Genomic DNA, 15,969 nt, shown 5'->3' on the forward strand with positions numbered 1-15,969 from the left:
TTGATTCCGATCATTCAATTTGTATGGCAGCTATATGCTATAGTAGTCTGATATCGACCTTTCCGCCAAATAAGCAGCTACTTGGGAAGAAAAAAACGTGTGCAAAATTTCAAATTGATATCTCAAAAATTGAGGGACTAGTTGCGAAATTTGCTGCTGTGCGTCATAAACTTCGTGGCAAACTTAATATAACCTGTTGAGGGTATACAAATTGGCACTCAATTTTTTTTTTTATTTATTTATATAGCAATTAAATAAGTATGTAAGCAATTAAATAATGTAATGTCATTAATATGTATGTATATATATTTGTGCGGAACTCCAGTGCTAGTGGAGCATGGCCGAGTTATTATTTGAGTTGGGCAGCGAGCAACCGGCTCCGAAATTACATTTTTGGCATTGAATTATGCAGACAACAATGTTGTGGCATGGTTGCTAACTGAGTGGGTATACGCAGCCCGACTGACACTTGGCAGCATAAAGCGTGTGACAATTAGTACGGCGGCTGCGGTGTTAAACTAGTTTTATGGCGCAAAGCAAATGTAAGTATATAGTATTATGGCATAAATAGGATATACATATATACATATGTACATATATTTACTCAGAGTGTACATATATAATGAGAAGAATTGCGCATATAAATAAAGTAAATGAAGTTATATATACATATATAATCTCACTTATTATTTAGATGCGCTGTGAGGTGTTAATATATTTTGCTTCGCCAAGCAACTCCCTGCAGCAGCGTTGAATGTCTGGTTGCAAGCCTTAAGCCAGCGTGTTGCATGCAATGAGAAATTCTTTAGGAAAGGAGCGGAGTATGCATGCAGCAGACTTCGCCAGCGCTTCACAGCGAGTCACTATAGTCACTTCAAATAACTGCCAAGCCAAATGACGCTACTGTGGCGTAAACAACTGGCGAACGCAGCGCACACATTATGCAACAACGCATACATAAGTATATGTATGTATGTATATGGAGCCACTTTTTGCGCATTTTACGTTTCTCTATAACTGAATTTACTTCATGTAGCTTTGCTGCAGCGCTTAGTCTTCTATGCACTTGTAGAATGTCTATTGTTGCAGTATTCATAGGAACAGGTTGTAACTGACAGCTAAAGAACTTTGTACATAAGTATGTATATGTGTAACTGCGTTGAATTTGTTGCAATTGAGGAGAGGAAACCCATAAACAGAACATGACTTTTCGTTGCAGTGATGTTCTAGCTGGTTTACGTAACCTGGACCGAACGGAATTTCTAACCGACCAATACATGCCACCACGCGAGTACTCTACAGTACAATTTAAAGAATGTTTTATGCCACTGACTATTTGAAACACACGTTGGTGCTCGGAATGTCTTCCAAGCCCATGGTTGCAGCCATTAAAGTAGCAGTAGATCTTCTGCTCCGGAGTGCAGCCTCCTTCAGAGAAATGACCATGCACACAGATAGCAGAGCGGCAATATTAGCCTTGAACTCATTTACAGTGCATTCCGGGTTGGTCGTGCAGTGCCCAACCTCGCTATCAATAGCATCGAGTGTCTTTGTGATAAGACTGGTATGAGTGCCGGACCATAGCGGAAACGCAGAAAATTGTAAAGCTGATAAGCTAGCAGGGAAAGGCACCGATAACCGCTATCGGTAGAATGGGAGCGGGTCGGTGCTCACATATCCTCTTGTGCTCTACTACTAGATAGCTGGGCTTCGCGGAAGCTTGGTCAGCGCTGGGCCGCCATCGTTACTTGCGCTATCGCAAAAGCCATTTGTCCAAGGATTAATCGCAGGGGATCTAGTGATCTCTTTGCCCTCAAAAAGACTAGTCTCTTCCTAGTTATGGAGTCTATTACAGATCATTGCCCTATTGGCGCCCATGCTGTAAGGTTGGGAATGTTACTAGATGTTGTATAGAAGAAGATGAGGTGGAAACAACTCATCACTTCCTTCTTGATTGTCTCGCGTTTAGGAGGTAAAGACTTAAACAATTGGGAGCTCATACCTTCAGACATCCCACCGAGTTGGCCGGAACGAAAATAAAACGCCTGTGTAAATTTGTATTGGCTACTAAGCGTTTTGCTAATCTATAAGTCCGAACACAGGAGTTCTTCGTTTCTATGCCTTCACAAAGGACTACATGTAGCAGTTCACGTGCGATCTTCGATCAGCCATCTAACCTAACCTAACCTAACCTTGTGCTCGGAATTGAATTAGGTATAAGAAAAAATCCTTTTTGAATTTGAAAACCAATCGATATGACATTGGGAAGCTCGGCAGCGAAATCAGCTGTAAGAAGTTCGGAGATAGCTCGATAGATAGAGGGTCGGTAGATCACATAGGCCAAATACCCTCACGCTTTAACTGGGAGAGAAGTCACACTAAAAGAGGGTGGAAGGCACAGAGACACACGATCCACTAGCGGAACTTCAAACATAGACACGGAGGAACAAAAATGGCTAATTTAGTGGGGCTCTAGATATCAGACGACGCTTCAAGCCGCCGGAATACTGCAGTATCTACCTGGCAGAAATTTTTGCAGTCAAGAAAGCTGCTGAGATAGCTAACAACGCAGAAAATGATAAGAAAGAATATCAATATATACGTCGATAACTAAGCGGCAATTAAAGCGGTAATCTGAAGAGAATGTCATTAGCAACGGGGAGGTAGTAGATATAGAAGCTGCTGGGGTACTGGGTTCCAGGACGCAAGGACGTGCCAGGAAACCAAATAGCTGATAATTGCTATCCGCTTGACTACCGAGAACCTGTTCAGGAAATACGCAAGTTGTTGAAAACGATAGAAAACAAAATTTCCGAAAGGGTTGACAGACGTACCACAGTGAGATGGAATGCCTTAGGTGTAAGCCGGATCGCCAAGATCGTGTGCAAGGCATCGAAAAGAAAACAAGCAAACTTTCTACACACAACGTCTTGAAAGTCGTCGCAGTAGAGTTGTTGGCCTAGTCACTGGTCACAAGTTACTGGCAGCGAGCCGATTGGGCATTAGTAACAAGCTAAACAGGAGACAGACGCTAGAACACCTTGTTGTTGTAGCGGCATAATTCTGCCGAGTTGACGGTCCTTGATCGGAAAAAAATCCAGGTCCGTTCCGGTAACGTAGACCCGACTGTTGTGGGAAACGGCTGGCTGGAAGACCTCACCTCCGCTGTCTCTGTGTTTATTTAGAACTCGACTCGGATATTAAGGAATTGCGCAGTTTAAGGGACTGGATAAAGTATCAGAAGTAGATATCAAGTCTCTTTTGAACTGTGTAAAAGGCATTGACTTCTGGCAGGATGTAAACTACAGCTCGTATTAAGAATGGACTTCCTGGCATTACAAAGGACATATATATAGCTCTATGTTTGGCTTGACAGCGAGCCAGTATAAACTAACCTAACCGGACATACTTTTGTAAGGCCACCTGGAGATCGGCTACGGGAGCAAGGGAATTCAAAATGTTGCTCTCTAGCAAGTGAGCGTTAAGCGGTTATAACTGAATTAATACCCAAATATTTGTGCAATTTTCTTTTAGATGATTCTATATGTATATATATTTTACGTTATGACTAGCGAGTTATGAGCTGGTTTCTGCCGCCGCATGTCAGACCGGGATCACTCATGTTTGTTGTACGCATAATTACTTGCATTTTTATGCACATAAAAAGCCATGGCAATGAGAAAATAACTAATTAAATTAATATGTATAGCATTGCAGCAACAAGTTATGGGGTTCACGTTGAACAACGGCTGGAAAAATAATGTGAGGTGGTACAACAACAAAAACAAATATGCACAAACCAGCAAAAAATGGTAAGAAACAATGATGGCAGTCATACGCAACAAACCGGCGACCGCTGCTCTGTTCAGTTTCTAGCCGCACTTAAGCTAGCACTTGCAACGTTGCTAAAATATGTACTTTGCGCGCGTTACCTCATTGCTGCTGCCGCACCATTAACAGTGGCTAAATGTGGATAATGGCTGCTGGGAGCTGGAGCAGCTGGTAAAACTGGTTCGTTGCACGACTGCTTGCCTGACTACAGCGCGATGACTGACTAGGCGGTTGTTGATGGTTATGCATGCGTTGGGTTGTTGAGTGCCGCAACAACAGTAACACAGACGGTCGTCTGCTTTGACTCAGCAAACGCTAGGCGGAGACGTGTCTGCATTACTTTGAAGTTGTTGCACAAAATGTGGTGCGCTCTAGCTGTCTGGTGGCGTGAGGCAGTGCCAAGAACCTTGAAGAAACCAGTTGGCAGTTCTAATGTCAATGCCATTGCTAGCCGCAGCGAGCGGTGTTCCGGTCGACCGAGCAGCAGCCTGGCAATGTGCAAATGCACTGGAGTAGGCACAGGCAGCACAAGCTACAAAAAAAAACAAAACCGCCGATTTGCAGACAACGCTGCAGCTGCCAACACTGCAAAAGAGCGTTTACAAAGAAACCAACAACAACAAAAAAAACAACAACAACAACTAACTGTACTATACACCATAATGTAAACAATGACGGTAGGCAGAAGAAGAAAATCTGGCCGAGGCAATCGCATTGTCTTGCGGTTTGTCACGGCGATAGTGAGGCTGACAGACAGCAGATAGATTGTCGGTTGCGCAGAAGCAACTGCAGCAAAACTCAGTTGATGTAATTCTTGCTACAAACATACTTATATACAAGTATATGCGAAACCATACATGCAATTTTATGCTGTTGATATATTTTAAAGTTCCGTTGCTTTTAGAAATTATTTCCTATGATAAATTAGTTAGTTAGTTTCCTCGATTACTTTTATTAAGTCTAATACCATGTTCAGACCGAAAATTTAAAAGATTAGATTATATTTAAGCATTTCATAACCCAACAGTGTTCTCACTGCCGTTAGAAAGATCAAAAAACAGCTGTTATTGTCATTCAAGAATTCACATCGCTTAATATTTATCAAAAGCATCACATAGCATTTTCAAATAAAAGCCGTCTTTTTTTTTAATATTTTCCATATAATAGAAATAATGGATCCATTTTTTCATTCGTTAAGTCGATTTTCAGATGAAATTATATTCATTGCTTTAAAAAAATTGGTTTGTTTACATTTTTTCCTTTTTGTAGTTTCTAAATCAGCTTTTAGATGTACAATTTAGTTGACAATTTAGTGCGCAAAATCAGAGTCAGAGAGATTTTGGATCAGTTGAAATCATTTCAATGAAGTGATTTGGAACTGTAATTTTTATATGGCGAAATCTTGACAAATTTTTAAGATTAGTGGGATAATCCATTCAACAGCCGAAATCGTGTGATTAAGTGTCGGTCTGAACATGGTATAAGGCAACAAAAACTTATATGTAAAAGCATTCATCCTCAATTCGCCATACTAATTTTTTTTAATTCAACCTTATGTAATTTTTATGCAATTATAAAGTAATATAATAAATACATAAGTAACGAAGTTCGTATTGCATTGCTTCCTGACACCCTGAATTTACCACACGTGTATGCGAAACCGCAGAAACAAACAAAGCTAACCGCAAATAATACTGTTTATTGCTACTTTGTTGTCTGATTGTCTGAGGAAGAAAATGTGAGCTGCTAAAGCCTTGGGAACTTTGATCTTGAAATTGAAATTGAGTATTGGAAAATTGGAAAATATTATTGTTACAAAACACCCTTGAGGTAACTAAACAAAAAAAAACAAGGAAAATGTTAACTTCGAATGCTACTATAAAATACTATTCACAGATGAAAATTATATTCGGAGATTGTAGTGTTGTCTTCGACAATAATCTGTGTCGAATTTCGTGAAGATATCTCGTCAAGTAAAAAAGTTTTTCATATAAAGACTTGAGCTTGATCGATCAGACTGTATGGTAGCTATATGCTATAGTGGTGCGATCTGAAAGATTTGTTGGGAGATTGTAGCATTGGCTTGAAGAATAATTCATGCCTAATTTTGTCCAGATATCTTGTCAAGTAAAAAAGTTTTTCATATAAAGACTTGAGCTTGATCGATCAGACTGTATGGTAGCTATATGCTATAGTGGTCCGATCTGAAAGATTTGTTGGGAGATTGTAGCATTGGCTTGATGAATAATTCATGCCTAATTTTGTCCAGATATCTCGTCAAGTAAAAAAGTTTTTCATATAAAGACTTGAGCTTGATCGATCAGATTGTATGGTAGCTATATGCTATAGTGGTCCGATCTGAAAGATTTGTTGGGAGATTGTAGCATTAGCTTGAAGAATAATTCATGCCTAATTTTGTTCAGATATCTTGTCAAGTAAAAAAGTTTTTCATATAAAGACTTGAGCTTGATCGATCAGATTGTATGGTAGCTATATGCTATAGTGGTCCGACCAAAGAGATTTCTTCAGATATTGTAGCGTTGTTTTCGACAATAATACTATACATGCCAAATTTAGTGAAGATATCTCGTCGACTAAAAAAGTTGCCCATAGATATCTGGAAAACTAATTGGTATCCGACGTATCCTGCGGTCTATTCCGAACTTCATGGCCAACACTTTTCATAGTTTAAAAACAAATTATATATGTATGTATTATTCTTATTATGAGGTTGACTCTTTTCGGCTTTTCTAACGGGTTTTTCAATAGGGACGCTACAAAAGTAGACCGATAGGGACAGCAAACGACGCCATATTTTTTCCCGCTCTTTTGACATTTCTCTTCAGTAAGGTTTGCCATTTCATCATGGCAAGATATACGATCCAATAACGAATCGAAACTTTAACTTTAACGAACTTTAAGAGCGCTACGCCCAATTTATGGTCGTCATAATCGTCCTGTCAGTTCAACAATTGAGCGTCTAGTGGAAAAATCTGAATCCACAGGCACAGTACAAAATGTTCCCGTGCTAGTGAGACAAAGAAGTGCTCGTAGTGTCGAGAATATTGCTGCCGCTAGCGCATCAGTTGAGGAAGACAAATCAGTCTCTCATACGTCGTTCTCAGGATTTGAGCATCTCTGTCACGTCGTTGTGGCGAATTTTACGAAAGGATCTCGGTCTACATCTTTACTAGATCAAATTGACGCAAGAACTGAACCCGCTTGACCACCAGAATCGTCGTATGCTCGTGAATCGGTCGGAGCAACAACTTGAAACTGATCCGGATTTTGATCGAAAAATCATCTTCAGCGATGAGGCTCATTTCTGGCTGAATGGCTTCGTCAATAAGCAAAATATGCGTTATTGCTCAGGCAGCAATTCACACGTACTCCATGAGTCACCATTGCATACCGAAATAATTACGGTTTGGTGAGGTTTTACAAGCCGGCGGCGTCGTTGGTCGGTACTTCTTTCGTTTTGATCAAGACCAGCACGTTACTGTGAATGGGAATCGCTACCGCTCAATGATAACCGCATATTTTTGGCCCGAATTGAATGATATGGACTTGGACAATATGTGGTTTCAACAGGACGGCGCCACAAGCCACACAGCGCATGTCATAATCGATTTATTGAAGACCAAGTTTGGTGAACGTATTATCTTATGAAATGGCCCAGTCACCTGAGCGCCTCGGTCGTGCGATTTGACGCCGTTAGACTAATTCCTGTGGGGCTACGTCAAGTCTATGGTCTATGCCAACAAGCTAGCGATGATTGATGAACTTTTTAGGAATATCGAACGTGAAATTGCAGCAGTATCGACCGATTTGTGAAACCCGTCGAAAATTGGGTTTAGCGTCAAGACTTCTGCAAGCGTGCATAGGGTAACCATGCAAAATAAATCTAGTGCCGTATCGAATGTATTTTGACAGGAATAAAGAATTTCATTGATATCCCAAACCGTTTTTGTTTTATTTAGAAAAAACTTTTGTAGCGCTCTTATTGAAAAACCCGTTATAACTAAGCTATATTCACATAGGCACATGACCGTCTGAATATTCATATTTTTTTAGTTTTATATGATAATCCTTACTATTTATATATTTTTTGGCGAAAATTAGAAATTATCTATTAATATTAAAAAGTGTTATATAATATAACATTATAAGAATAAGCAGAAAATATTTATATGTATATTTCGCAGTACTCACTTAAATCCTTTGTCATCATCGATGCCATTGGCTACGCCATTAGTATTTGTTACTTGGTCGTCTTTCTTTAGGCCGTTTGTGTCAAACGGAGAATTGGCCTTCTCTTTGTCATCGTGAGGCTAGAAATAAGATACAAAAAAGTGTTTGAAGCATAGACTTAAACGAAAGAAATTATTTGGTGGTGTGGCAAATTTTGCTTCTTAACTTAAAATTTCATCTATTTATTTTATTTATTTAGTATAAAAACTTACCTTATCATTATCATCGAATTTCAGACTACGCAAACGTGGCTCAAGGCTGGATAGTGGACTCTCCTTATTAGTCGGTGAACCGCCCAACACATATTCAACCATTTTAACACCCAAACCGCTTGTGGCGTCACGTGGGCTGCAAAAGTTAGGTTTAATAAATGTTTGTAATATTTTTTTGTGTTGTTTTTTTTTAATGTCAAAGTAAGACAGCAAGATAAGAGTTGATAGTTTATGCGTTAAATTTTTATTTCACTCACCTTAGAATACCGGCATTGGTGCTCGCATTCGTTTCCGGTGCTTGTGGGAAGGTGCGTGGCCGTGGTGGTGCCAAAATATTTTCGCCTTGTGTAGACCATGTGGAATCTTTCCAAACTGGATGATCGCCAACGCCGGGGATGTGTAGTGGATTTAATGGACCACCAGTAACGCCGCCTGAAGTGGTACCTTTGCCATCGGATTTCTCCCATAGCTTTTTGGCAGTGGATGTGGTGATCTGCAATTAAAAACAAAAATTTATAATAATTAATATTATTTTTTTTTTGGAAACTTGGGAATGGAATAAAACGAAAAATATTAAGCTGTAGATAATCAATAAAAATCCTAACCTGAAAGTGGGCACTTAAGAAATATAAGTAGATATAGTATAAGGTTATAGGTTAATTTTCCGATTCCTTTGGAATAATAAGAAGTTTGAAGAAATGGAAAGAAATTACTGGAAATGGGCCAAGTTTTGCTCGAGGGAAACCATGTAGCCGCTTAAAGTACATTAAAAGCTGTAAATGCATACTATTTTTATTTATTTATTAAATAAAATGTCCGATCAAAAAATTATTTTACACTTGTTTTTTCTGATCTGCATGTGGTTATAACCCCATGAACATTACCTAATTGATGATTGATTAATTGGGTTTCAAATTGCAATTAACGATTAACGAATACTTTGCTTTCAAAACTTTTGAGAAGAAACTTTTGCATACCACAAATACTCTCGAAGGTTTCATATTGCATTGCTCGAACTGCAAAACACAACCCAGCAGATGAAAGAGACGTGCACGCATTTTACTCGGCGAAGACACTCACTAAACATGATTGCAAATATGAAGACATCTGTGTGATGTACATATGTATATATGGTATATACATATATACACATACATATGTATGTATGCGTAAAAGTACTGTACAGCCGATGGAGCAACACGAAGTCAATACACTTTGAGAAATTCTCTAATTGCAATTAATGTCAATAAAACCATCAACATATCAAAACAACAGCAATAACAATAGAATTCATAGTTGAAACAAATGTGAACATGCGCACTTATGTACATATATACATACATATGGATGGATGTGTATTACTATGAGGAAGAAGTTAGATAAGCGCGAAACAAGAGCACAGTGCGAACAAGAACCGTGACGGATTCAGCAATCAATGAATGAGCTAGCTTATACGACTTGGCAATCAGAATTTTGACAACAAGCTAAGATTAATATTCGACAGATATAAACAAGGTGAGCAATATAAATCATTCCAGATGGATTTATGTCTTAAATAAATAAAATAAAAAGAAAATAGTATCTAATAAAATGTTTTAAAGCTCAGCTCCTACTTAGGTAGTCACCACCATCTGATCAAATTTGACTCGGACTAGGAATTTGACTAGGAATTTGACTCGAACTAGGTATTTGACTCGAACTAGGTATTTGACTCGAGCTCGGTATTTGACTCGGACTCGGAATTTGACTCGGACTCGGAATTTGACTCGAACTCGGAATTTGACTCGAACTCGGAATTTGACTCAGACTCGGAATTTGACTCGGACTCGGAATTTGACTCAGACTCGGAATTTGATTCGAACTCGGAATTTGACTCGGACTCGGAATTTGACTCGAACTCGGAATTTGACTCAGACTCGGAATTCGATTCGAACTCGGAATTTACTCAAACTCGAACTCGGAATTTGACTCAGACTCGGAATTTGACTCAGACTCGGAATTTGACTCAAACTCGGAATTTGACTCGAACTCGGAATTTGACTCGAACTCGGAATTTGATTCGGACTCGGAATTTGACTCGGACTCGGAATTTGATTCGAACTCGGAAATTGACTCAGACTCGGAATTTGATTCGGACTCGGAATTTGACTCGCCCTTGGAATTTGGGTCAGACTCAGAATTTGACGCGGACGCAAACCTCTGGTAGAAGTGATAACATCGAATAAGATTAAGAATCAGCACTTAAAAATGGAAGTAGCATAGTACATTGTGACAAAAAAAGTACGCGGAAATTGTAAAAAAAAAACGTAAAATATTTAATTATTCATCAATATTTGTTTTGTCGTCTTCAAAGTAACCGCCAACCAAATGTAAAACATTTATGCCAAAGATTTTTACAGTTCTCGAAACGCTTTTCATAAGCACTTTTTGGTATGGCCTTCAGCTCATTCATTGAATTTTGTTTTATCTTTTCGATCGATTGAAAACGGGTGCCACGGCGCGGAAATTTTCGTTTGTGGAACAAGAAAAAACACACGCAGCCAAAACTGGTGAATACGCAGGTTTACCGTTGGTATTGATTGCGTTTTTGGACCAAAGAAACCGATTTACGGTACGCTTTATCGGAACGAGTCGAGCAAGAACGCATTTCATACACAAAATATCCACCAAAGTCTTTCGAACGGACTCGCGAGAGATGTCGAGCTCTCTTGTCATCTCTCTAACACTTGAGTGACGATTTTCATCGACATTACATTTTGTCCCAATGTATATTAATATCAGTTATGGATCGACTCAACACATTTCGGTTAATGTTCTGGTTATCAAGCGTAACAATGCTATTCGCTACCTGAATCGTTTGCATAAATGGCGTCGAGTAAAGATTGCCTGAGAACCCCACATTTATCAAACGCATCATTACAGATCACGTCTGTGGATTTATGAATATGTTGTCGAACTATCCAAAAATCTAGAGAATAACGCTCCAAAAATGAGGGCTTAAAGATCGTTCCGGCTGAAATTTATAACAAGTGTAATTTGGATTAAGCGTTGAAATGCTTGTATAGGCTAAAAAGGTGCCTATTTTGAGAACTATAATAAAAATTTGTATCAGAATAAGTGAAAATGTAGTTTTTTTTAAATTCGACTATATAACAGGTTTGTAACGATAATATTAAAGGCATACAACTACCACCAAACAACACACAGAGTTGTAGTTACAATCCTCACGACAGCCGGTTCTACGTTACCGGAATCGACCAGGATTTTATCTGGCTAAGGGCTGTTTTTTCAACGATATAACTCCGTTTGGATCGGTGAGTGAGATAAAGTTTGTCATCAGTGGAGCAACTCCTTGCAGCAGTCTTACTCCGCATCCTCCTGACTTCGACTGGCATTGAGTTCAACCCAAGTCCAGAATAATTTTTCTGCGGCGTATAAAAAAACAAACACAGAGATGCAGCAAAAATCGACATTGGGTAAAAGATGCCTGCAGCAGAATGGTAGCATCAAAAGGGAATGCTACAACATGCAGACACTGCAGAGAATGTTGACAAGTTTCAATTGTAGTTGACTGCTGTACGAAAAATATAGTGTGGAAAACACAGCACAGCACATACAACAAGAACATGTACTACCAGTACCGTTGAGAGGTTGTCATGAAATATGAATGTACATGTGAGCAAAGCAGAAGAAAAAGATAAAAGAAAATTATTGCAGAAAATCCATACGGACTAAGCAAAAAATTAACAGACGTAGCTGAGAGGTAATCATGGTAACACAACACACATATTTAGGAACTTCTATAATGTGGTTTTTTATAAGCAGTTTTTTGCTTCATCTACAATGTCTAAAACGTAATCTATGGAGAGCTTTAGAGAACAATACGCAACGGAGTGCAAATAGCAGCTTTTATCGAAGGAGAAGACAAGCCAACTCAAAAATGAAGTGTTCAAAGCGCTGTAGGAGTTCATATGCTAAGTTTTGATTTCACAGCTTAAGGGTCACAACTAGTATGATGAAAATGGCAATTAATGCGCTCGCGTTAGCAGGATAACCTCTTACAGGATCATCTAAAGTGAAAAAAACTACGTGTCAAAACCTTAACTTAAAACGGGATTACAAACGAACGAACGAAAAAAAACTGAAAATTGGATTTTTGGCAGAGTAAAATAAAGGAATTAATGCTTGAGAATCGACTATTAACAGTCAGGGATCTTACTGGCAGCGTTGGAAGGATCAGTGAAAACCATTTTGAAAATTAATTTAGGCCTCAGAAAAGTGAAAGCACGTTTGGTTCCAAAATCACTCATTTTCTTCGAAAAACAGCGAAGCATGATCGTCTGTGAAACAATGCTTTCCGACTACCAGAATGTCAGGAAACGTATTATTACTGGCGATGAGTCTTGAATCAATGCTTGCGACCCGGAAAAAGACGATCAATCGCCCGAATATCGTGGCAAAGGTGAGCCGAAGCCCAAAAAACCAAGTCAAAGTCAAATCAAGGTAATTTGACAGTTTTCTTCGAAGTGTGGCACACTCCGAATTCCTACCGATCTGTCAAACTGTCAACAAGGAATACTATACTGTTATGCGTCGTTTGCGCGAAGCCATTCGTAAGAAGAGATCGGAATTATAGCCGACAAGCCTTATAGCCGTATTTGCACCACGATTATGCACCTTCGCATATTGCATTGATTCTTCGTAAGTTTTTCGCCAAATTTTCAACCAATATCGTGCCGTAACCACCGTATTCGCCTGATTTAGCTCCGTGCAACTTCTGGCTATTCAGCAAACTCAAAAGACCGCTTCGGGGAAACTATTTTGAGTATTTTGAAGATATTAATCGTGAATCGCTACGCGCATTTAAGGCTATTCCGAAAATTGGCTTTAACAACTGTTTCGAGGATTGGAAAACACGTGTATTCGGGTCAAAGGGAATTACTTAGAGGGGACATAGATTTTGAAGCATATATTAAGATTTTAAAACTATGAACAAAGTCTTACTATTTTTTGCTCATAGTACAGACGAAGAATCATAAAAAAGCGTGTAAAATTCTGGAGCAAAGCAAACGAAAATCAACCGATTGATTATAAAACAACACTTTACCAGACACAGACACATAAATCAACTATTTTTAATCAAATTCGCGCTTGTCGAAGTAACTTGGTGGTTATACGTCATCATAAATCTGTGTCAAGTTTAACGCTCTGCTCCTTTTAAGTCACACTCAATCAAATCACACGAATTCGCGGATTTGGAAAAGGCGAAACAAGCAAAAAATACCGCAACCAATTAGGCGAAAAGAAACAGGTGAATTGACAAAGAGACGAAAGCTGATGCAAGCATGACTAGTAGGTAAGCACGGGAACTGCATGCTATTTGAAATGAAAAATGCTGACTACTGCAAAAAGTTGGAAGTTTAAAGTCAATAAGTGAAAAATAAAAAAAATATAAAAAATACCGGCATAAACATGTATGTACATATATATGGTACACCGTTAGAGTTTTGAGAAAATTGCATTGTGATGCGCCAATATCAAATTGTAAGCAATTTTTCACAAACCGTCAACTAATTGTCGACACTAAAATGATTTAGCGTCTAATTCGGGCACAAATGTTTTTCGCTACCAAAAATGGTATTTCTCGCACAACAGAAGCTAAAAAAGAACACACAGGGAAGGGGTCTATTTAATCGGCATGTGAAATTCTCAAATTCTACAAAATGATTTTCAAATTCCGCAAACAGTTGGCTGATGATGAAGCTGCAATTTTAAAAATCATGTTGAAGAAACAACCCAATTTTATTCAACAAAGTCTCTTACGTGCTTTTAAAAGAGAAGGAACAATGTTTTCTCATTTCTAGGTACATCAAACTACTCACGTAATCAATTTGCCATTATTTTCGTATTTTCAATTCGCGCGACTTACTGTTTGTCTAATGAATGATGAAGAAGGCGCGTCTGTTCTATTCATGAATGAGCGAGTTGCATTGAAATAGGAGGCATCTGCAGCGAGAGGCACGTGGAAGCAAATTTTGGATGAATGTGCATAGGAAATGAGCATTCACGCAAAAGTGGAGCAAACGTTGCGCTTAATTTAGCTAATGGCGTGGCGATGGCAGTTAAGTACATTTAGTTTTATGAAATTAGTTGCATCGATCGGAAAATGTTACTTAAGTTTTTCGAAGTTGACATTCCTTTTGTAGCTAAAGGAAAGGACAATTTAATTTCTAAAATATATACATTTACTATATCCATCATCTTTAGCTTAAAAATAAATTTACATGGTCTAGTCACATAGCTTTTGAGATATAGATTTGAAGTTTCGCACACGCCCTTTTCTCAACAAGCAGCTCTTTGTCGGAATCACCAATATATGAATTAGTTGCCATGCAAACTGACCGATCAAACTCAAGTCCTTGTACGGAAAACTTTATTGACAAATTATTTTTTAAACTTTGGCAGAGACCAAGGCAACTTAGCCATAAGGTAACACTTGATCAAATTTGATTAGGACTGACGAAGAACTACGTTTCGGTCCGGGTCAAATTTGATCAGATGGTTTACATATCTGCCATTCAAACTGACAATTTGAGTTGAAGGTTGTTTAGAGAGAACTAATAAAAAATATTTTTGTCAGTCCGGGTCAAATTTGATCAGGTGGTATTGCTGTCAATCAAACTGACAATTGTATTGCTAGAAAGAACTAGCAAACGATTTTTCGTTAATTTTTTGTCAGTACGGGTCTAATTTGATTAGATGGTATAGCGGTCATTCAAACTAAGAGTTTGTCTTGCAGGTTATTTAGAAAGAATTTTGTTAGTTTTTTTGTCAGTTTTTTTTATTTTTTTTTATCAGTCCGGGTCAAATTTGATCAGGTGGTATTGCTGCCATTTAAACTGACAGTTCGACTTGCAGATTATTCAGAAAGAACTAGAAAAAGATTTTTTATCAGTCCGGGTCAAATTTGATCAGATGGTATAGCGGCCATTCAAACTGATAGTTCGACTTGCAAGTTGTTTAGAAAGAACTATCAAAGGCTTTGTCAGTTTTTTTGTCAGTCCGGGTCAAATTTGATCAGATGGTATAGCGGCCATTCAAACTGATAGTTCGACTTGCAAGTTGTTTAGAAAGAACTATCAAAGGCTTTGTCAGTTTTTTTGTCAGTCCGGGTCAAATTTGATCAGGTGGTATTTCTGTCGTTCACACTGAAAATTTAATTCGTCTTTCAGGTTAAACACTGATTTTTCGGTAACGACAAATATTCATAGAAATATTTATAACAATCAATTAATCAGTTTTGTAAATTTATAAGTTTTCTTTTTATTTCTCAAATCGCTGAGTTATAATAATGACAGGTAAATCTTTTTTTTCTGCAACCTTATGTAGAGATACCGACTTTCACTTGCTCGACTCTACTCGCAACCAGCAAAAATATTCTTTTAATTCTTATAGTAAACTGGAGCGCATATTTCGCAAGCGGTGTTGAATATTTAAAATAGTAATTTCAGTTGTTAAACCAACTTCCAAAGCACAAGAAGCTAGTGAAGCGATTAAAAAACACACACACACACACACAATTAGAATATAAAATGGCGGCATGAATGCTGGTGGCATAAACTGTCAATTTCATTGTGAGTATTTCTTTTATAAGTAAGTATCATTGTGTTTTGGA

The 15,969-nt window shown here is 38.3% G+C and overlaps 1 protein-coding gene across 3 annotated transcripts in view; it reads right to left on the reverse strand.

The window, feature by feature from the left end:
• The window catches only part of LOC126751425 (maternal protein pumilio), a 466,406-nt gene that overhangs the window by 401,459 nt on the left and 48,978 nt on the right, over positions 1–15,969 (reverse strand). For all 3 annotated transcript variants that reach the window (XM_050461680.1, XM_050461681.1, XM_050461682.1), the window contains 3 exons: positions 8,552–8,787; positions 8,295–8,430; positions 8,044–8,162 (listed from right to left, as the gene is read on the reverse strand). In XM_050461680.1, coding sequence (XP_050317637.1) covers positions 8,044–8,162; positions 8,295–8,430; positions 8,552–8,787 — 491 coding nt within the window. The remainder of the gene's footprint in view (positions 1–8,043; positions 8,163–8,294; positions 8,431–8,551; positions 8,788–15,969) is intronic.

Source organism: Bactrocera neohumeralis, chromosome 2 (assembly GCF_024586455.1).
Source record: "Bactrocera neohumeralis isolate Rockhampton chromosome 2, APGP_CSIRO_Bneo_wtdbg2-racon-allhic-juicebox.fasta_v2, whole genome shotgun sequence".
Classification (NCBI taxonomy): Eukaryota; Metazoa; Arthropoda; class Insecta; order Diptera; family Tephritidae; genus Bactrocera; species Bactrocera neohumeralis.